The sequence below is a fragment of the Salvelinus fontinalis genome, chromosome 25 (assembly GCF_029448725.1).
Source record: "Salvelinus fontinalis isolate EN_2023a chromosome 25, ASM2944872v1, whole genome shotgun sequence".
Taxonomy (NCBI): domain Eukaryota; kingdom Metazoa; phylum Chordata; class Actinopteri; order Salmoniformes; family Salmonidae; genus Salvelinus; species Salvelinus fontinalis.
Window position 1 is genome coordinate 38440245 of NC_074689.1, and position 23838 is coordinate 38464082.

At 46.6% G+C, this 23838-nt stretch overlaps 1 protein-coding gene across 1 annotated transcript in view; it reads right to left on the reverse strand.

Annotated features, from left to right (window-relative positions):
* stau2 (staufen double-stranded RNA binding protein 2) overlaps positions 1-21534 on the reverse strand; it is a 321253-nt gene extending 299719 nt beyond the window's left edge. The window contains exons 1-5 of the mRNA XM_055882277.1: positions 21430-21534; positions 18511-18745; positions 11680-11810; positions 9622-9781; positions 6891-7026 (exon numbers count right to left, since the gene is read on the reverse strand). Of these exons, the coding sequence (XP_055738252.1) occupies positions 6891-7026; positions 9622-9781; positions 11680-11810; positions 18511-18736 (653 nt within the window). The 5' untranslated portion in view covers positions 18737-18745; positions 21430-21534. The remainder of the gene's footprint in view (positions 1-6890; positions 7027-9621; positions 9782-11679; positions 11811-18510; positions 18746-21429) is intronic.
* Positions 21535-23838: the final 2304 nt, after the last annotated feature.

The following is a 23838-nucleotide window of genomic DNA, read 5'->3' on the forward strand; positions in this document are numbered from 1 at the left end:
CACTCCAAAATTATAAAGACATGACAAATGTCAAATGTCATATTAAAGGTTACATTTAAAAAATTACTATAAAAATTTGCAAATAGTTAAAGTATAAAGCATAAATACGGGTTGTATTTACAGTGGTGTTTGTTCTTCACTGGTTGACCTTTTCTGGTGGCAACAGGTCACACATCTTGCTGCTGTGATGCACACTGTGGAATTTCACCCAGTAGATATGGGAGTTTATCAAAATTGGATTTGTTTTCGAATTCTTTGTGGATCTGTGTAATCTGAGGGAAATATATGTCTCTAATATGGTCATACATTGGGCAGGAGGTTAGGAAGTGCAGCTCAGTTTCCACCTCATTTTGATGGCAGTGTGCACATAGCCTGTCTTCTCTTGAGAGCCAGGTCTGCCTACGGCGGCCTTTCTCAATAGCAAGGCTATGCTCACTGAGTCTGTACATAGTCAAAGCTTTCCTTAAGTTTGGGTCAGTCACAGTGGTCAGGTATTCTGCCACTGTGTACTCTCTGTTTAGGACAAAATATCATTCTAGTTTGCACAGTTTTTTTATTAATTATTTCCAATGTGTCAAGTAATTGTGTGTTTGTGTTTGTGAACAGAGCCCCAGGACCAGCTTGCTTAGGGGACTCTTCTCCAGGTTCTAGAGGATGTAGAATTTAACGGAACACCATTATGTTCGTCTTACTGAGATGTACTGTCAGGGCCCTGGCCCTGGTCTGGCAGAATCTGTGCAGAAGATCTAGGTGCTGCTGTAGGCCCTCCTTGGTTGGTGACAGAAGCACCAGATCATCAGCAAACAGTAGACATTTGACGTCAGATTCTAGTCTTGTGAGGCCGGGTGCTGCAGACTGTTCTAGTGCCAATATATTGATATATATGTTGAAGAGGGTGGGGCTGAAGCTGCATCCCTGTCTCACCCCACGGCCCTGTGGAAAGAGATGTGTGTGTTCTTTGCCAATTTTAACCGCACACTTGTTGTTTGTGTACATGGATTTTATAATGTTGTATGTTTTTCCCACAACACCACATTCCATCAGTTTATACAGCAGGCCTTCATGCCAAATTGAGTCAAATGCTTTTTTTGAAATCAACAAAGCATGAGAAGACTTTGCCTTTGTTTTGGTTTGGTTTGTTTGTCAATTAGGGTGTGCAGGGTGAATACGTGGTCTGTCGTACGATAATTTGGTAAAAAGCCAACTTGACATTTGCTCAGTACATTGTTTTCACTGAGGAAATGTACGAGTCTGCTGTTGATGATAATGCAGAGGATTTCCCCAAGGTTGCTGTTGACGCATATCCCACGTAGTTATTGGGGTCAAATTTGTCTCCACTTTTGTGGATTGAGGTAATCATCCTCCTGTCCTCTCTTACCATCCCCCGCTTCTTCTCATGTCCCATTTGGGACCCAGAATCAGAAACCTAATATAGAAAACACTGATCTTCAGGTAATATAGAATCATTACTATTCTATAATATCACAGTATATCTGGCACAGCTTGGCTTCCTCTCTATCTCCCCTGTCTCATTTTCTCTCTCTTCCTCCCTATAGCGCCCTCTCCTGGTCTCTCTCTCTATTCAATTCAACGTGCTTTATTGGCATGGGAAACATATAACATTAAATAATATATATAATATATAACACATGTTACCAAAGCAAGTGAAATGGATAATAAACAAAAGTGAAACAATCTCCCTATAGCCCCCTCCCCTCCCTCTCCTCCTCTCTCTCCTCCTCTCCTCCTCTCCTCTCTCTGTATCCCCTCTCCTCCACTCTCTCCTCCTCTCTCTCTCTCTCTCTGTATCCCCTCTCCTCCTCTCTCTCTCCCCTCTCCCCCTATCTCTCCTCTCCCGAGACAGTGGGTCTCTGCACCAAAAGTATGTTAAAAAAATAACAGAAGCTGGGACGCTAGGGCTCCTTGCAGTCGTCCACCCTCTAAGCTGCTCTAAACCAAGACTGATGGCACAGACAGACGGGGGAAACACTGGTTACTCTTCTTTAGAAACAAATTCTCTCGCTCTCGTATGTGAGATAGAAGTCAGACAGCTTGCTCCTCTCATCTCCCTCTAAAGCAGTATAACCAGTATAACCAGGATCAGCAGTATAACCAGGATCAGCAGTATAACCAGTATAACCAGGATCAGCAGTATAACCAGGATAACCAGGATAACCAGTATAACCAGTATAACCAGGATCAGCAGTATAACCAGGATCAGCAGTATAACCAGTATAACCAGGATAACCAGTATAACCAGTATAACCAGGATCAGCAGTATAACCAGTATAACCAGGATCAGCAGTATAACCAGGATAACCAGGATAACCAGTATAACCAGTATAACCAGGATAACCAGTATAACCAGGATAACCAGTATAACCAGGATAACCAGGATCAGCAGTATAACCAGGATAAGCAGGATAACCAGTATAACTAGGATAACCAGTATAACCAGGATCAGCAGTATAACCAGGATCAGCAGTATAACCAGGATCAGCAGTATAACCAGGATAACCAGGATAAGCAGGATAACCAGTATAACCAGGATAACCAGTATAACCAGGATAACCAGGATAAGCAGGATAACCAGGATAAGCAGGATAACCAGGATAAGCAGTATAACCAGGATCAGCAGGATAAGCAGTATAACCAGGATCAGCAGGATAAGCAGTATAACCAGGATAACCAGTATAACCAGGATAACCAGTATAACCAGGATAACCAGGATAAGCAGGATAACCAGGATAACCAGGATAACCAGTATAACCAGTATAACCAGGATAAGCAGGATAACCAGTATAACCAGGATAAGCAGTATAACCAGTATAGCCAGGATAACCAGGATAACCAGTATAACCAGGATCAGCAGGATAACCAGTATAAGCAGGATCAGCAGGATAACCAGTATAACCAGGATAAGCAGGATAAGCAGTATAACCGGTATAAGCAGTATAACCAGTATAACCAGGATAGGCAGTATAACCAGGATAGGCAGTATAACCAGGATAGGCAGTATAACCAGGATAACCAGGATAACCAGTATAAGCAGTATAACCAGGATAACCGGTATAACCAGGATAACCAGGATAAGCAGTATAAGCAGTATAAGCAGTATAACCGGTATAACCAGGATAAGCAGTATAACCAGTATAACCAGTATAACCAGGATAAGTTAGTTACTTTCAGTGGTTGTTCGTGCTGTGCGTTAGTTACTTTCAGTGGGTGCAGAGCTTTCTATGGACCATGTATCCCTGTAAGGACCAATACTTTACTACACGCAGTCAAACAGAAGACACTCTGTAGCCTACCACCTGTATCACTCACTATTCATTACAAAATGGTCGCTCAATCCCCTTCCTTACACAACCATGATGAATGGTTTTACATTAGGCAGCACTGCCATCTAGTGGAAACATTATTATTTCAGGGAAACAATACACGGGGTGACGAGAACTTTTTACATTTACATTTACATTATTACTTCTCAACAACAATGATCTTTAGATACGTTACTTTTAAAACAATTAACAAATATAACTCAGAAATACTGAAAAAGACTTCAATATGACTCAGAAATACCGAAAATACTTCAACATGACTCAGAAATACCGAAAAAGACTTCAATATGACTCAGAAATACCGAAAAAGACTTCAATATGACTCAGAAATACTGAAAAAGACTTCAATATGACTCAGAAATACCGAAAAAGACTTCAATATGACTCAGAAATACTGAAAAAGACTTCAATATGACTCAGAAATACTGAAAAAGACTTCAATATGACTCAGAAATACTGAAAAAGACTTCAATATGACTCAGAAATACTGAAAAAGACTTCAATATGACTCAGAAATACCGAAAAAGACTTCAATATGACTCAGAAATACCGAAAAAGACTTCAATATGACTCAGAAATACTGAAGAAAACTTCAATATGACTCTTGATTCTCATTAAGATGATCGCTTCAACATTTCAGAAGAGGATTTCATCCTCGTATCACATTCCTCAAACGCTTCCTCCACTCAGAAAAGACGAGAAAATACAAGAGGAACGATAAAAACAGACAGACCTCCAGAGACAGAGACAGACACAGAGAGAGAGAGAGAGAGAGGCAGAGACAGAAAGAGAGAGAGACAGACAGTGAGACAGACAGAGAGAGAGAGGCAGACAGAGAGACAGACACAGACAGACAGACAGAGACAGGACAGACAGGACAGAGAGAGAGAGAGAGAGACAGAGACAGACAGAGAGACACAGAGAGAGAGAGAGGCATAGACAGACAGAGAGACGCAGAGAGAGAGAGGCAGACAGAAAGAGAGAGAGACAGACAGTGAGACAGACAGAGACAGGACAGACAGGACAGAGAGAGAGAGAGAGAGACAGAGAGAGAGAGAGAGACAGAAAGAGAGAGACAGACAGAGAGGCAGAGACAGACAGAAAGAGAGAGATAGAAAGAGAGAGACAGACAGAGAGAGACAGACAGAGAGAGACAGACAGAGAGAGACAGACAGAGACAGGACAGACAGAGACAGGACAGACAGGACAGAGAGAGAGACAGACAGACAGAGAGAGACAGACAGGACAGAGAGACAGGACAGAGAGACAGGACAGAGAGACAGGACAGAGAGAGAGAGACAGACAGGACAGAGAGACAGGACAGAGAGACAGGACAGAGAGACAGGACAGAGAGAGAGACAGACAGGACAGACAGACAGGACAGAGAGACAGGACAGAGAGAGAGACAGACAGGACAGAGAGACAGGACAGAGAGACTGCTATCTACCTGGAAGTGACAAGGGGAGAGGAGCAGCAGAATATCCTCTGTGTCTGAACTAAATAAGGTAAGATGGCCTCTCTACCCTCTCTGCATTCCAGCACGGGGAGGGGGATCATTAATCCAGAACCTCTGGCGCTTTTATGGTGGTTTGGAAATACTGGAGATGACTCTGCTGAAGGAGAAGGGGAGTTGACAAGACACAGAGAGCAGGGCCAAGCTTTCATCTGTTTAGAAAACACCCGCTAAAGTCCGATAAGAATACCCCGGACTGAAACACATCTGGGTCACCAGGATCAAAAGGAGAATCCTGGGTTTACCCATCAAAACACACAGCAACACGGGCCATGAACACAGCCACTACAGTTACACGCTTGCACTTGTTGGAGGAGTGGAAGAAAATAAAATAATCCCCTCCGAACAACATGAAGGATTCAGCACCATATTTGACAGTAGGGATGTTCTGCATTGTTCCTTCGAAGGCCAAACCCACCACTAGTGTGGTGTGATCTGACCACCGTTTATCAAACTCCAGGCACTGAAACTCAAACTCCAGGCACTGAAACTCAAACTGCACACCGTGCGGTGTGTTTGGCCTTCGAAGGAACAATGCATATGTGACCGACCCTCTTGATTCAGTTTTATGTAGCAAGATGTGAAATTGTGTTTTTTACATTGGATAAAGTAGAGACTCAGAGCTAGATAAATGGTATGTCATACACTACAGTTGAGGAAACAATGGGAAAGTCATTCTGCTTTGAAAGTTGATAAACTTGTAAACTCACTTTTGAGAAAATGCCCTTTGAATGTTTTTCTACCTATTGGGAGTCTCAGCCTCCAGTATTTATGCTGCAGTAGTTTATGTGTCGGTGGGCTAGGGTCAGTCTTATATCTGGAGTCCTTCTCCTGTCTTATCCGGTGTCCTGTGTGAATTCAAGTATGCTCTCTCTAATTATCTCTTTCTTTCTCTCTCTCTCGGAGGACCTGAGCCCTAGGAACAAGCCTCAGGACTACCTGGTCTGATGACTCCTTGCTGTCCCCAGTCCACCTGGCCGTGCTGCTGCTCCAGTTTCAACTGTTCTGCCTGCAGCTATGGAACCCTGACCTGTTCACCGGACGTGCTACCTGTCCCAGACCTGCTGTTTGTCAACTCTCTAGAGACCGCAGGAGCGGTAGAGATACTCTTAATGATCGGCAATGGAACCCTGACCTGTTCACCGGACGTGCTACCTGTCCCAGACCTGCTGTTTTCAACTCTCTAGAGACCGCAGGAGCGGTAGAGATACTCTCAATGATCGGCTATGAAAAGCCAACTGACATTTACTCCTGAGGTGCTGAATTGTTGCACCCTCGACAACTACTGTGATTATTATTATTTGACCATGCTGGTCATTTATGAACATTTGAACATCTTGGCCATGTTCTGTTATAATCTCCACCCGGCACAGCCAGAAGAGGACTGGCCACCCCTCATAGCCTGGTTCCTCTCTAGGTTTCTTCCTAGGTTTTGGCCTTTCAGGGAGTTTTTCCTAGCCACCGTGCTTCTACACCTGCATTGCTTGCTGTTTGGGGTTTTAGGCTGGGTTTCTGTACAGCACTTTGAGATATCATCTGATGTAAGAAGGGCTATATAAATACATTTGATTTGATTGATGGCGAGCTCTTCTTTGTAGGACAGGTTATCCATGAGTTACATTCATTTCTGAAGACAGGTTCGGCACATTGGACAAGAGACCCCTCGTTCGTTCCTTCATTCAGAATGAGAAGCCCCGTCTAAATCACAGGGCTGTGGTCAATGTATGGGTTATTTTAATGCCATCTATTGAGGCATCTGCCAATATTTCAACTTTGAAATGGAGTCTGACCAGAGAGTTGGTCAATGTGTTTATCTGTTGCTTTTAGTGAATGAAATAACGAAGAAAAAAATGTATTAAGAAAAAAAATGTAAAATGGCACTTGTCTTTTCCTACCAACTCTGACTTTGCCGATAGCTACTTTAAGGTCAAATGTACTTACTGTGACATATCGTCGCCTCATCTAGCCATCTTAAGACGAATGCACTAACGGTAAATGGCTCTGGATGAGAGCATCTGCGAGGTGGTGGGTCTCACCTTTGGTTGCACATGCCTCTGAAGTTGTAGTTGGCTCTGTAGTTGGGCATGGGCTTGGGGTCCAGCGGACGATAGATGGCTGGCTCACCTCTCTTCATAGCCAGACCATTCAGCTCCACCGTAGGGGTGATACTACCTACAGGAGGAGAGAGAGAGAGGAGGAATGGAGGGAGAGAGAGGGGTGAAGGGAGAGATGGAGGGAGGGAGAGAGGGATGGAGGGAGAGAGAGGGATGGAGGGAGAGAGAGGGATGGAGGGAGAGAGAGGGATGGAGGGAGAGAGAGAGGGATAGAGGGAGAGAGAAAGGGATGGAGAGAGAGAGAGAAAGGGATGGAGGGAGGGAGAGAGGGAGAGAGAGGATGGAGGGAGGGAGAGAGGGAGAGTTGGGGGAAGAGAAAGAGAGGTGAGAGAGTGAGGGGAGGTGAGAGGGAGGCAGAAATAAAGACAAGATGAAGGGAAGGAAGGAAAAGACAGAGGGTCAGCAGAGGAGATCGAGAGAGAGAGGTAGAGAGGGGTAGAGAGAGAGAGGTAGAGAGGGGTAGAGAGGTATAGAGGGGTAGAGAGAGAGAGAGGTAGAGAGGGGTAGAGAGAGAGAGGTAGAGAGGGGTAGAGAGAGAGAGGTAGAGAGGGGTAGAGAGAGAGAGGTAGAGAGGGGTAGAGAGAGAGGTAGAGAGGGGTAGAGAGAGAGAGGTAGAGAGGGGTAGAGAGAGAGAGGTAGAGAGGGGTAGAGAGAGAGAGGTAGAGAGGGGTAGAGACAGAGAGGTAGAGAGGGGTAGAGACAGAGAGGTAGAGAGGGGTAGCGAGAGAGAGGTAGAGAGGGGTAGAGAGAGAGAGGTAGAGAGGGGTAGAGAGAGAGTGGTAGAGAGAGGTAGATAGAGAGACAGAGAGCGAGGTAGAGAGAGAGCGGTAGAGAGTGGTAGAGAGAGGTAGATAGAGAGAGAAAGAGAGGTAGATAGAGAGACAGAGAGCGAGGTAGAGAGAGTGAGTTGTGGTAAAGACAATAATCTGGTTATTCACCAGTAATTAACCAGTTAAAATGTGTCGTCACTACGGTTAACAACAGACTCTGAATAGGAACATCAGACCATTCTATAAGGAACTTCAGACGGCCCTGGAATTCATTCAGATCAATCTACTACCATTATTACTGTTTCCACTGACAACATCAACATGGGGCTCCTTCCCAAGTGCTGCCCTTATTCCAATAGGACTCTGGTCAAAAGTAGTGCACTACATAGGGAATAGGGTGTAATTTGGGACGCAATCCATGAAAATAACAAGAGGACTTGCTATGGACATACTGTACATGAGGGTTAGGATGTCCTTCAGTCATCAACTGTCCTCCTCTAACCCTGGTACTGTCCCTGGTACTGTCTGGATGGGACGAGGCCAACGACTGTCCTCCTCTAACCCTGGTACTGTCCCTGGTACTGTCTGGATGGGCCGAGGCCCACGGCTGTCCTCCTCTAACCCTGGTACTGTCCCTGGTACTGTCCCTGGTACTGTCCCTGGTACTGTCCCTGGTACTGTCTGGATGGGCCGAGGCCTACGGCTGTCCTCCTCTAACCCTGGTACTGTCCCTGGTACTGTCCCTGGTACTGTCCCTGGTACTGTCTGGATGGGCTGAGGCCTACGGCTGTCCTCCTCTAACCCTGGTACTGTCCCTGGTACTGTCTGGATGGGCCGAGGCCTACGGCTGTCCTCCTCTAACCCTGGTACTGTCCCTGGTACTGTCCCTGGTACTGTCTGGATGGGCCGAGGCCCACGGCTGTCCTCCTCTAACCCTGGTACTGTCCCTGGTACTGTCTGGATGGGCCGAGGCCTACGGCTGTCCTCCTCTAACCCTGGTACTGTCCCTGGTACTGTCTGGATGGGCCGAGGCAACTCTCTCTGATTGTACTGTAAAATGTAGAGTGATTGTACTGTAAAATGTAGAGAGCGATTGTACTGTAAAATGTAGAGAGCGATTGTACTGTAAAATGTAGAGAGCGATTGTACTGTAAAATGTAGAGAGCGATTGTACTGTAAAATGTAGAGAGCAATTGTACTGTAAAATGTAGAGAGCGATTGTACTGTAAAATGTAGAGAGCGATTGTACTGTAAAATGTAGAGAGCGATTGTACTGTAAAATGTAGAGAGCGATTGTACTGTAAAATGTAGAGAGCGATTGTACTGTAAAATATAGAGAGTGATTGTACTGTAAAATATAGAGAGTGATAGTACTGTAAAATATAGAGAGTGATAGTACTGTAAAATATAGAGTGATTGTACTGTAAAATATAGAGAATGATTGTACTGTAAAATATAGAGAATGATTGTACTGTAAAATATAGAGAGTGATTGTACTGTAAAATATAGAGAGTGATTGTACTGTAAAATATAGAGAGTGATTGTACTGTAAAATATAGAGAGTGATTGTACTGTAAAATATAGAGAGTGATTGTACTGTAAAATATAGAGAGTGATTGTACTGTAAAATATAGAGAGTGATTGTACTGTAAAATGTTTTGGAATACAGTTATTATAATTTCGTTTTAGTTTTCTGCCTCAAAATGTTTTCTATCATGTGTGCCCATTGAACAGGACCCTGGTGTTGAGAACCTGAATACCTAGGAGTGTTCCGTCTACAGATAAACTGGAAGATAAATCTGGTGAATTTCTCAGTACAACACTAGGTGTTTTTTGTACATTGTCCCTCTAAAAAAGCATCATAAATAAGACATCTAAATTACCTGGGTTGCTGCTGATGTCCACTGTAGGAGAGCGAGGAGCGGGCCTGGGCAGAAGGCTCTCAGTGAGGGCAAGAGAGGCGGTGGAGTGCTGGGCCTTCTTGATGCTGGTGCCCTCCGCCTCCCACACCTGCTCCCCAAGACACAGCTGCACTGTAAAGATCTGCCCACAGCACCGCCCAGTGGACAGGAGGGAGAACACATGTGACATGACATCAAGTCATTTAGCTGAGCAGACACTAAGCCAGACATTTAACTGTAATAGGGATGCATTGCATAGAAAATCTAAATTTGCAATCACACGTGTCTTCCGTCAACACATAGCCGTCAGCGAAAGACATTGTGGTGGCTGTGTTTTTATGAGAAGACAGACCAACACAGAGTGTGTTTTTAGGAGAAGACAGACCAACACAGAGTGTGTTTTTAGGAGAAGACAGACCAACACAGAGTGTGTTTTTAGGAGAAGACAGACCAACACAGAGTGTGTTTTTAGGAGAAGACAGACCAACACAGAGTGTGTGTTTAGGAGAAGACAGACCAACACAGAGTGTGTTTTTAGGAGAAGACAGACCAACACAGAGTGTGTGTTTAGGAGAAGACAGACCAACACAGAGTGTGTTTTTAGGAGAAGACAGACCAACACAGAGTGTGTTTTTAGGAGAAGACAGACCAACACAGAGTGTGTTTTTAGGAGAAGACAGACCAACACAGAGTGTGTTTTTAGGAGAAGACAGACCAACACAGAGTCGGCTGTCTGCAGCTGGTTATTTTCTGTTCGTTTCCCGACGATCCAACATGTTGAACCGCCGTTGTTCATCGACACCAAGCAGGTGATCTACTGCAGTGTTGGTGTAAACCAGCGATGGTGTAAACCGGTGTTGGTGTAAACCGGTGATGGTGTAAACCGGTGATGGTGTAAACCGGTGATGGTGTAAACCGGTGTTGGTGTAAACCGGCGATGGTGTAAACCGGCGATGGTGTAAACCGGTGTTGGTGTAAACCGGTGTTGGTGTAAACCGGTGATGGTGTAAACCGGTGTTGGAGTAAACCGGTGATGGTGTAAATCGGTGATGGTGTAAATCAGTGTTGGTGTAAATCAGTGATGGTGTAAACCAGTGATAGTGTAAACCAGTGATGGTGTAAACCAGCGATGGTGTAAACCAGCGATGGTGTAAACCAGCGATGGTGTAAACCAGCGATGGTGTAAACCAGCGATGGTGTAAACCGGTGTTGGTGTAAACCGGTGATGGTGTAAACCGGTGATGGTGTAAACCGGTGTTGGTGTAAACCAGCGATGGTGTAAACCAGCGATGGTGTAAACCGGTGTTGGTGTAAACCGGTGATGGTGTAAACCGGTGATGGTGTAAACCGGTGATGGTGTAAACCAGTGTTGGTGTAAACCAGTGTTGGTGTAAACCAGTGATGGTGTAAACCAGTGATGGTGTAAACCAGTAATGGTGTAAACCAGCGATGGTGTAAACCAGCGATGGTGTAAACCGGTGTTGGTGTAAACCGGTGATAGTGTAAACCAGTGATGGTGTAAACCAGTGATGGTGTAAACCAGTGATGGTGTAAACCAGTGATGGTGTAAACCAGCGATGGTGTAAACCAGCGATGGTGTAAACCGGTGTTGGTGTAAACCGGTGATGGTGTAAACCGGTGATGGTGTAAACCGGTGTTGGTGTAAACCAGCGATGGTGTAAACCAGCGATGGTGTAAACCGGTGATGGTGTAAACCGGTGATGGTGTAAACCAGTGTTGGTGTAAACCAGTGTTGGAGTAAACCGGTGATGGTGTAAATCGGTGATGGTGTAAATCAGTGTTGGTGTAAATCAGTGATGGTGTAAACCAGTGATAGTGTAAACCAGTGATGGTGTAAACCAGTGATGGTGTAAACCAGTGATGGTGTAAACCGGTGATGGTGTAAACCGGTGATGGAGTAAATCGGTGTTGGTGTAAACCAGTGATGGTGTAAACCAGTGATGGTGTAAACCAGTGATGGTGTAAACCATTAGACGTGTCACTTTGAGCAGGGAAGTCATGCTTCATAAGGCTGGGTACCTTAGCGTGTGCGGGGCCTCTCTCGTTGAGCAGCCTGTACTGCGGTTGGATCCTGTTGAAACGGGCTAACTCATTCACCAGACACATAGGAGTTTTCTCTTTAGGGTTTGCCATGTTCTCCTGGGGTGGGCCTGGACCAGATGTGTTATTACATTGTTATGGGGAGAAGAAGAAAAACAATAACATGTTAATAGCCATAAATCATCTATTAGTCATTATTGTCAGTATCCTATTCTAGGTATTCCTTAAAGAGGTGGGGTTTCAGGTGTCTCCGGAAGGTGGTGATTGACTCCGCTGTCCTGGCGTCGTGAGGGAGTTTATTAGTCATTATTGTCATTGACGATATGAAAACAGATTTTGGGCTGAGATGAGATGTCTGTTTGTTTTCACTCCTGGTCCTAGAGACCCAAGCGGTCTGTCTGGAAGAACCGTACTTATAGTGACTGGCAGAAACCACGATGCTAGTAACTAGTACTAAGCTATACCGTAGAAGAACTAAAAAAGCCAATTCTCGTTTGCCCACTAACACGGACTTTCCTTGATAGCTACTTTGTTGAGAGAAGATTTACTCAATACGACTGGGACGTGTAGTCGTCTCATCTAGCTATCTTAGGATGAATGCACTATGTCGTTCTGGCCAAGAACAGCTGACAAAATCACTCAAATGTCAAATATAATGACATACCGTGTACCAGGTTAGGTACTGTGACAACAACAACAGAAAGGATTACTCCATGCAAATGGACCAAATGTCTTCTCCAAGTCTAAAACAGTCCCTGATTAGAGGGGAATCACCCACCTGGTGTCCCAGGTCTAAAACAGTCCCTGATTAGAGGGGAATCACCCACCTGGTGTCCCAGGTCTAAATCAGTCCCTGAATAGAGGGGAATCACCCACCTGGTCTCCCAGGTCTAAATCAGTCCCTGAATAGAGGGGAATCACCCACCTGGTGTCCCAGGTCTAAATCAGTCCCTGATTAGAGGGGAATCACCCACCTGGTGTCCCAGGTCTAAATCAGTCCCTGATTAGAGGGGAATCACCCACCTGGTGTCCCAGGTCTAAATCAGTCCCTGATTAGAGGGGAATCACCCACCTGGTGTCCCAGGTCTAAATCAGTCCCTGATTAGAGGGGAATCACCCACCTGGTGTCCCAGGTCTAAATCAGTCCCTGATTAGAGGGGAATCACCCACCTGGTGTCCCAGGTCTAAATCAGTCCCTGATTAGAGGGGAATCACCCACCTGGTGTCCCAGGTCTAAATCAGTCCCTGATTAGAGGGGAATCACCCACCTGGTGTCCCAGGTCTAAAACAGTCCCCGATTAGAGGGGGAATCACCCACCTGGTGTCCCAGGTCTAAATCAGTCCCTGATTAGAGGGGGAATCACCTACCTGGTGTCCCAGGTCTAAAACAGTCCCTGATTAGAGGGGGATCACCCACCTGGTGTCCCAGGTCTAAAACAGTCCCTGATTAGAGGGGGAATCACCCACCTGGTGTCCCAGGTCTAAAACAGTCCCTGATTAGAGGGGGATCACCCACCTGGTGTCCCAGGTCTAAAACAGTCCCTGATTAGAGGGGGATCACCCACCTGGTGTCCCAGGTATAAATCAGTCCCTGATTAGAGGGGAATCACCCACCTGGTGTCCCAGGTCTAAATCAGTCCCTGATTAGAGGGGAATCACCCACCTGGTGTCCCAGGTCTAAATTAGTCCCTGATTCGAGGGGGAATCACCCACCTGGTGTCCCAGGTCTAAATCAGTCCCTGATTAGAGGGGAATCACCCACCTGGTGTCCCAGGTCTAAATCAGTCCCGGATTAGAGGGGAATCACCCACCTGGTGTCCCAGGTATAAATCAGTCCCTGATTAGAGGGGAATCACCCACCTGGTGTCCCAGGTCTAAATCAGTCCCTGATTAGAGGGGAATCACCCACCTGGTGTCCCAGGTCTAAATCAGTCCCTGATTAGAGGGGAATCACCCACCTGGTGTCCCAGGTCTAAATCAGTCCCTGATTAGAGGGGAATCACCCACCTGGTGTCCCAGGTCTAAATCAGTCCCTGATTAGAGGGGAATCACCCACCTGGTGTCCCAGGTCTAAATCAGTCCCTGATTAGAGGGGAATCACCCACCTGGTGTCCCAGGTCTAAATCAGTCCCTGATTAGAGGGGAATCACCCACCTGGTGTCCCAGGTCTAAATCAGTCCCGGATTAGAGGGGAATCACCCACCTGGTGTCCCAGGTATAAATCAGTCCCTGATTAGAGGGGAATCACCCACCTGGTGTCCCAGGTCTAAATCAGTCCCTGATTAGAGGGGAATCACCCACCTGGTGTCCCAGGTCTAAATCAGTCCCTGATTAGAGGGGAATCACCCACCTGGTGTCCCAGGTCTAAAACAGTCCCTGATTAGAGGGGGAATCACCCACCTGGTGTCCCAGGTCTAAATCAGTCCCTGATTAGAGGGGGAATCACCCACCTGGTGTCCCAGGTCTAAAACAGTCCCTGATTAGAGGGGGATCACCCACCTGGTGTCCCAGGTCTAAAACAGTCCCTGATTAGAGGGGGAATCACCCACCTGGTGTCCCAGGTCTAAAACAGTCCCTGATTAGAGGGGGAATCACCCACCTGGTGTCCCAGGTCTAAAACAGTCCCTGATTAGAGGGGGATCACCCACCTGGTGTCCCAGGTATAAATCAGTCCCTGATTAGAGGGGGAATCACCCACCTGGTGTCCCAGGTATAAATCAGTCCATGATTAGAGGGGGAATCATCCACCTGGTGTCCCAGGTATAAATCAGTCCCTGATAGAGGGGAATCACCCACCTGGTGTCCCAGGTCTAAATCAGTCCCTGATTAGAGGGGAATCACCCACCTGGTGTCCCAGGTCTAAATCAGTCCCTGATTAGAGGGGAATCATCCACCTGGTGTCCCAGGTATAAATCAGTCCCTGATTAGAGGGGAATCATCCACCTGGTGTCCCAGGTATAAATCAGTCCCTGATTAGAGGGGAATCATCCACCTGGTGTCCCAGGTATAAATCAGTCCCTGATTAGAGGGGAATCATCCACCTGGTGTCCCAGGTATAAATCAGTCCCTGATTAGAGGGGGAATCACCCACCTGGTGTCCCAGGTATAAATCAGTCCCTGATTAGAGGGGAATCATCCACCTGGTGTCCCAGGTATAAATCAGTCCCTGATTAGAGGGGAATCATCCACCTGGTGTCCCAGGTATAAATCAGTCCCTGATTAGAGGGGAATCATCCACCTGGTGTCCCAGGTATAAATCAGTCCCTGATTAGAGGGGGAATCACCCACCTGGTGTCCCAGGTCTAAATCAGTCCCTGATTAGAGGGGAATCACCCACCTGGTGTCCCAGGTCTAAAACAGTCCCCGATTAGAGGGGGAATCACCCACCTGGTGTCCCAGGTCTAAATCAGTCCCCGATTAGAGGGGGAATCACCCACCTGGTGTCCCAGGTCTAAAACAGTCCCTGATTAGAGGGGGATCACCCACCTGGTGTCCCAGGTCTAAAACAGTCCCTGATTAGAGGGGGAATCACCCACCTGGTGTCCCAGGTCTAAAACAGTCCCTGATTAGAGGGGGATCACCCACCTGGTGTCCCAGGTATAAATCAGTCCCTGATTAGAGGGGAATCACCCACCTGGTGTCCCAGGTATAAATCAGTCCCTGATTAGAGGGGAATCACCCACCTGGTGTCCCAGGTCTAAATCAGTCCCTGATTAGAGGGGAATCACCCACCTGGTGTCCCAGGTATAAATCAGTCCCTGATAGAGGGGAATCACCCACCTGGTGTCCCAGGTATAAATCAGTCCCTGATAGAGGGGAATCACCAACCTGGTGTCCCAGGTCTAAATCAGTCCCTGATTAGAGGGGAATCACCCACCTGGTGTCCCAGGTCTAAATCAGTCCCTGATTAGAGGGGAATCACCCACCTGGTGTCCCAGGTCTAAATCAGTCCCTGATTAGAGGGGAATCACCCACCTGGTGTCCCAGGTCTAAATCAGTCCCTGATTAGAGGGGAATCACCCACCTGGTGTCCCAGGTCTAAATCAGTCCCTGATTAGAGGGGAATCACCCACCTGGTGTCCCAGGTCTAAATCAGTCCCTGATTAGAGGGGAATCACCCACCTGGTGTCCCAGGTCTAAATCAGTCCCTGATTAGAGGGGAATCACCCACCTGGTGTCCCAGGTCTAAATCAGTCCCTGATTAGAGGGGAATCACCCACCTGGTGTCCCAGGTCTAAAACAGTGCCTGATTAGAGGGGGATCACCCACCTGGTGTCCCAGGTCTAAAACAGTCCCTGATTAGAGGGGGAATCACCCACCTGGTGTCCCAGGTCTAAAACAGTCCCTGATTAGAGGGGGATCACCCACCTGGTGTCCCAGGTATAAATCAGTCCCTGATTAGAGGGGAATCACCCACCTGGTGTCCCAGGTATAAATCAGTCCCTGATTAGAGGGGAATCACCCACCTGGTGTCCCAGGTCTAAATCAGTCCCTGATTAGAGGGGAATCACCCACCTGGTGTCCCAGGTCTAAATTAGTCCCTGATTAGAGGGGGAATCACCCACCTGGTGTCCCAGGTATAAATCAGTCCCTGATAGAGGGGAATCACCCACCTGGTGTCCCAGGTATAAATCAGTCCCTGATTAGAGGGGAATCACCCACCTGGTGTCCCAGGTATAAAACAGTCCCTGATTAGAGGGGGAATCACCCACCTGGTGTCCCAGGTATAAAACAGTCCCTGATTAGAGGGGGAATCACCCACCTGGTGTCCCAGGTATAAATCAGTCCATGATTAGAGGGGGAATCATCCACCAGGTGTCCCAGGTATAAATCAGTCCCTGATAGAGGGGAATCACCCACCTGGTGTCCCAGGTCTAAATCAGTCCCTGATTAGAGGGGAATCACCCACCTGGTGTCCCAGGTCTAAATCAGTCCCTGATTAGAGGGGAATCACCCACCTGGTGTCCCAGGTCTAAATCAGTCCCTGATTAGAGGGGAATCATCCACCTGGTGTCCCAGGTATAAATCAGTCCCTGATTAGAGGGGAATCATCCACCTGGTGTCCCAGGTATAAATCAGTCCCTGATTAGAGGGGAATCATCCACCTGGTGTCCCAGGTATAAATCAGTCCCTGATTAGAGGGGAATCATCCACCTGGTGTCCCAGGTATAAATCAGTCCCTGATAGAGGGGAATCACCCACCTGGTGTCCCAGGTATAAATCAGTCCCTGATAGAGGGGAATCACCCACCTGGTGTCCCAGGTCTAAATCAGTCCCTGATTAGAGGGGAATCACCCACCTGGTGTCCCAGGTCTAAATCAGTCCCTGATTAGAGGGGAATCACCCACCTGGTGTCCCAGGTCTAAATCAGTCCCTGATTAGAGGGGAATCACCCACCTGGTGTCCCAGGTCTAAATCAGTCCCTGATTAGAGGGGAATCACCCACCTGGTGTCCCAGGTCTAAATCAGTCCCTGATTAGAGGGGAATCACCCACCTGGTGTCCCAGGTCTAAATCAGTCCCTGATTAGAGGGGAATCACCCACCTGGTGTCCCAGGTCTAAATCAGTCCCTGATTAGAGGGGAATCACCCACCTGGTGTCCCAGGTCTAAAACAGTCCCTGATTAGAGGGGGATCACCCACCTGGTGTCCCAGGTCTAAAACAGTCCCTGATTAGAGGGGGAATCACCCACCTGGTGTCCCAGGTCTAAAACAGTCCCTGATTAGAGGGGGATCACCCACCTGGTGTCCCAGGTATAAATCAGTCCCTGATTAGAGGGGAATCACCCACCTGGTGTCCCAGGTATAAATCAGTCCCTGATTAGAGGGGAATCACCCACCTGGTGTCCCAGGTCTAAATCAGTCCCTGATTAGAGGGGAATCACCCACCTGGTGTCCCAGGTCTAAATTAGTCCCTGATTAGAGGGGGAATCACCCACCTGGTGTCCCAGGTATAAATCAGTCCCTGATAGAGGGGAATCACCCACCTGGTGTCCCAGGTATAAATCAGTCCCTGATTAGAGGGGAATCACCCACCTGGTGTCCCAGGTATAAAACAGTCCCTGATTAGAGGGGGAATCACCCACCTGGTGTCCCAGGTATAAAACAGTCCCTGATTAGAGGGGGAATCACCCACCTGGTGTCCCAGGTATAAATCAGTCCATGATTAGAGGGGGAATCATCCACCTGGTGTCCCAGGTATAAATCAGTCCCTGATAGAGGGGAATCACCCACCTGGTGTCCCAGGTCTAAATCAGTCCCTGATTAGAGGGGAATCACCCACCTGGTGTACCAGGTCTAAATCAGTCCCTGATTAGAGGGGAATCACCCACCTGGTGTCCCAGGTCTAAATCAGTCCCTGATTAGAGGGGAATCATCCACCTGGTGTCCCAGGTATAAATCAGTCCCTGATTAGAGGGGAATCATCCACCTGGTGTCCCAGGTATAAATCAGTCCCTGATTAGAGGGGAATCATCCACCTGGTGTCCCAGGTATAAATCAGTCCCTGATTAGAGGGGAATCATCCACCTGGTGTCCCAGGTATAAATCAGTCCCTGATTAGAGGGGAATCATCCACCTGGTGTCCCAGGTATAAATCAGTCCCTGATTAGAGGGGAATCATCCACCTGGTGTCCCAGGTATAAATCAGTCCCTGATTAGAGGGGGAATCACCCACCTGGTGTCCCAGGTCTAAATCAGTCCCTGATTAGAGGGGAATCACCCACCTGGTGTCCCAGGTCTAAATCAGTCCCTGATGAATGAAAAATAGCAGTGGAGATGACTTAGAGGTCCAGATTTGAATTTGACCTACCTGGTGAGTTGGCAGACACGGGGGTGTCGGGTCCATACCCGGCTGAGGGAGCGGGGCAGCCGGGGGTGGGTCCATACCCGGCTGAGGGAGAAGGGCAGCCGGGGGTGGGTCCAGGGCCATTGACTGAGGGCTGTAGACCCAAGGGTCCTGGACTGGGCATGGCCCCGAGGGGGGAGAAGCCAGGGCCAGCCAGGGGCGTTGAGGTCTGCACTTTCACTTGAGCCATGCTCTATACCTGGCAGAGGAGCAAATATATATTAAACACACAAAACTAAATGACATGTGTTAGCTTGTGACACAGTAGCATGTATCATCTAGCCAAATAATGTATGGCTATATAACAAGAGTATGGCTATATAACAAGAGTATATATAACAAGAGTATGGCTATATAACAAGAGTATATATAACAAGAGTATGGCTATATAACAAGAGTATGGCTATATAACAAGAGTATGCATATATAACAAGAGTATGCATATATAACAAGAGTATGCATATTTAACAAGAGTATGCATATATAACAAGAGTACGGCTATATAACAAGAGTACGGCTATATAACAAGAGTACGGCTATATAACAAGAGTACGGCTATATAACAAGAGTATGGCTATATAACAAGAGTATGGCTATATAACAAGAGTATGGCTATATAACAAGAGTATGCATATAAGCATAGTACAGAAGTCTGTTATGAAAGCCCTGTTCATTGTTTGTCCAGTGACCTTCTTCACATCCCAAACGACACCCTATTCCCCAACATGTAGTGCACTACTTTTCACCAGAGTCCTAAGAGCCCTGGTCAAGAGAAGTGCACTACTTTTCACCAGAGTCCTAAGAGCCCTGGTCAAGAGAAGTGCACTACATGAGGAATAGGGAGAAGCCATTTGCGCAACCTTACAGCCTATGACAACACTGACTGAGGTACATCGGCCAGGAAATGACATCACCAGAACCCAAATGGGAGTAGCCTAGCTCACATTCTGATCCATTGGTGGTTAGTTAACGCGACCACACAATGACCCTTTATGCTCGTGTCCCTGCTGCTAAGCTCAACGTCGAGGGAGCGAGGGAACAAATGCTACCCTATTCCATATTATATAGCACTGCATTGGATGCCATTTGAGGCACACAGAGTCATTGCTGCCAGAGAGAGACAACGCAGGGACGTTCGACGCAGGGCCGGTGGGGGACATGTTAACTAGCAAAACATAGTACTTATGCTCTCTCCCAATAGATTTGAACATTTAAGGAATAGGTAGTAATTGTGCTAGCTGTGATGGTCCTGTAACTGCAGGAAGGCCACCCCCCCCCCAAAACAAATTGTCAAAGACTCCAGTCACTCTAGTCATAAGACTGTTCTCTCTTTGCGACCGCACGGCAAGCGGAACCGGAACGCCAAGTCTAGGACCAAAAGTATCCTTAACTGCTTCTACCCCCCCAAGCCATAAGACTGCTGAACAATTAATCAAAATGGCCACCTGGACTATTTACACTGACCCCCCCCCCCCCCCTGCTTGTAAAACAGGGGGGGGTGCTTTTACAATGTTTTACAATGCTGCTCATCGCTGTTTATTATCTATGCATAGTCACTTTACCACTACCTACATGTACAAATTATCTCGTCTAACCTGTTTCCCCGCACGCTGACTCTGCACTGATACCCCATGTATTTAGCCTCGTTAATGTTATTTTATTAATTGTTACTTTTTATTAAATGTTTTACTTTATTTAGTAAATATTTTCTTAAACTCTATTTCTTGAACTGCATTGTTGGTTAAGGGCTTGTAAGTAAGTAAGCATTTCACCTGTTGTAGTCAGCCCATGTGACAAATAAAAATGTATTTGATTACCCAATATAGTGGCCCTTATCCTTGTGTAGCCTACAGGAGGAGGCCCTGGAGGTCCCTGAGGGCCACATAGTCTTTGCGGTAGAATCAGCTTTGTGAATCTATATTACAGTACTTCTATGTGTGTTTGATGCTATGACCTTATGTGCAAATGAAACCCTTTATTTAATGATCTGGGTTGAAAGCGTCAGATAATCGTTGGATGGAATAACACGTTTTCAAAGTGAGTTATAATACACAGAATAACCCACGCATCAGTAGTTACGCCAGGCATATGATCCAGTGATTAGTTTATCTGAACATATGGTTTATTTTGGCTGGCCTATATTGAGAATAACATGTCACATTACAATACAACTTTTTTTTGTCCATGTATGGCTAGTAGTTAGCTGTCCTGACAAGAAGCAAAATATATAACTAAGGTTAGTAAGTTAGCATGTGTGTTATTATTAGCCAATTTACCTAACTAGCACGCTAACTACCTAGCTATAATAACAGAGCTAGCTGCCAACAACCACTAGCTAGCTTGTCTGCTGCCTAAAATCATCGAGAATTATACTCTAACAATATACTCTGATATTATTACATGAACATCCATGCTAGCTAGCTAAGCAAACTGTAGCTGCTTCTGCTGTGCTAACGGTTCGTTCGCTAACTACAAAGTCGCCTCAATTGACACGGACTGCCACCAACTATGTCAATTGACAGCAATAACCATTCCATGAAAATGGATACAAAACGTGCCGTAAGTGTTCATCTATATACAGACAAGTTGCAGATGTAACCATACATAGGTTAAATGCATGCATATTTATTCTGCATTCGATTAGATAATTAGCTAGCTAGCAAGCTAGCTAACCGGTTCTGAACTCTTCCAGTGCGGTCGGCATCATGGCCGAACAGCGAACACCCCTTTAGTTTGCATCCCCACAACGCATTCGCCCCTGCTGCAAGACCAGCCCAGTATAATTCACCAAGACAACACATATTCAGAGGTGACACAGGTCGAACAAAAACCTAAGGGTTATCTGAACGTGAATACATCGCTAATAAATAGGCTATTCTTTACCTTTGTCCAGGGCCAGACCCCAGTTACACCTCCAACATTGGCAAACACTAAAGAGAACTGATGGATCTAGGAACAGACCACGTCACAATTCCAGGAAAAATGATTATATTCGACACCGGAAATGTGATTTATGCACACAGTAAGTACACCTGCATATTGCAAGTTAAATTGTCGCCATTGCATTAGGTCGTACGGGCTACATAGGCACTGATAGAAGTGTTGTGATATTTTTGAGGACACCCGTTTCTCCGGTGAGAATGGTTCAGTCTTGCTTCCAGAGGGGAACGCAGCCGAGCTGAGACCACCACAATCAATGTAGTCATCAAGTTCATTTAGCCGTGCATGTTATGGAATTATCATATTTATAGCAATGTCAGCTGAATGATTCTAGTATTGAATTGAGATTTATTAATGATTGGCCAAATGTTATTCATTTTTAGTTAGACATTTTCAACTTTGAGTGACTCGTGATTTAGCACGAATGCAATGTTTCGTTTTCATTTCGAAACTTTATATGCCTAATAGAAAGAATACATGAATTCGGCCATTTGGAATATGTCACAAGAACTTAATGCAGTCTGTTGTTGTGCATAAGGATTACTAAGAAACGGGATAAGCTTCCTCCTTGGAAATTGAAGACTGTAAGAGAAGATCAACTCTTCATTGGAGCCTGTGCTGGTCCGTTGACCATTTTACAAATCAAATCAAATTTTAGTAGTAGAAGTAGAATACATAAATGTATATATACACAGATTTGTGGATTCTGCTATTTCAGTAACACCCGTTGCTGACAGGTGTATAAAAACGAGCACACCGACATGCAATCTACATAGACAAACATTGGTAGTAGAATGGCCTTACTGAAGAGCTCAGTCATAGGATGCCACCTTTCCAACAAGTCAGTTCTTCACATTTCTGCCCTGCTTGAGCTGCCCCACTCAACTGTAAGTGCTGTTATTGTGAAGTGGAAACGTCTAAGAGCAACAACGGCTTAGCCACTAAGTGGTAGGCCACACAATCTCCCAGAACAGGACTGCCGAGTGGTAAAGCGCATCGGTCTTTGGTTGCAACACTCACTACCGAGTTCCAAACTGCCTCTGGAATCAGCGTCAGTGTAACAGTATAACTTTAAACCGTCCCCTCGCCCCGACACGGGCGCGAACCAGGGACCCTCTGCACACATCGACAACGGTCGCCCACGAAGCACGGTCGTTACCCATCGCTCCACAAAAGCCGCGGCCCTTGCAAAGCAAGGGGCAACACTACTTAAGTCTCAGAGCAAGTGACGTAACTGATTGAAATGCTACTAGCGCGCACCCGCTAACTAGCTAGCCATTTCACATCCGTTACACTCACCCCCCTTTCAACCTCCTCCTTTTCCGCAGCAACCAGTGATCCGGGTCAACAGCATCAATGTAACAGTATAACTTTAAACCGTCCCCTCGCCCCGACCCGGGCGCGAACCAGGGACCCTCTGCACACATCAACAACGGTTGCACACGAAGCACGGTCGTTACCCATCGCTCCACAAAGGCCGAGGCCCTTGCAAAGCAAGGGGCAACACTACTTAAGTCTCAGAGCAAGTGACGTAACTGATTGAAATGCTACTAGCGCGCACCCGCTAACTAGCTAGCCATTTCACATCCGTTACACTAGCACAATAACTGTTTGTCGGGAGCTTCATGAAATGGGTTTCCATGGACGAGCAACCACACACAAGCCTAATATCACCATGCGCAATGCCAAGCGTCAGCCTGAGTGGTGTAAAGCTCACCGCCATTGGACTCTGGAGCAGTGGAAATACGTTCTCTGGAGTGATGAATCACGCTTCACCATCTGGCAGTACGAAAGTAGAATCTGGGTTTGGCAGATGCCAGGAGAACGCTACCTGCCCCAATTCATAGTGTCAACTGTAAAGTTTGGTGGAGGAGGAATAATGGTCTGGGGCTGTTTTTCATGGTTCGGGCCCCTTAGTTACAGTGAAGGGAAATCTTAAAAGCTACAGCATACAATGACATTCTAGACGATTCTGTGCTTCCAACTTTGTGGCAACAATTTGAGGAAGGCCCTTTCCTGTTTCAGCATGACAATACTCCCATGCACAAAGTGAGGATCATACAGAAATGGTTTGTCGAGATCGGTGTGGAAGAACTTGACTGGCATGCACAGAGCCCTGATCTCAACCACATCTTACACCTTTGGGATGAATTGGAACGCTGACTGAGAGCCAGGGCTAATGGCCCAACATCAGTGCTCGACCTCATTAATGCTTTTGTGGCTGAATGGAAGCAAATTCCTGCAGCAATGTTTCAACGTCTAGTGGGAAGTCTTCCCAGAGAGTGGAGGCTCATGTTATAGCAGCAGAAGGAGCAACTCCATATTAATGCCCATGATTTTGGAATGAGATGT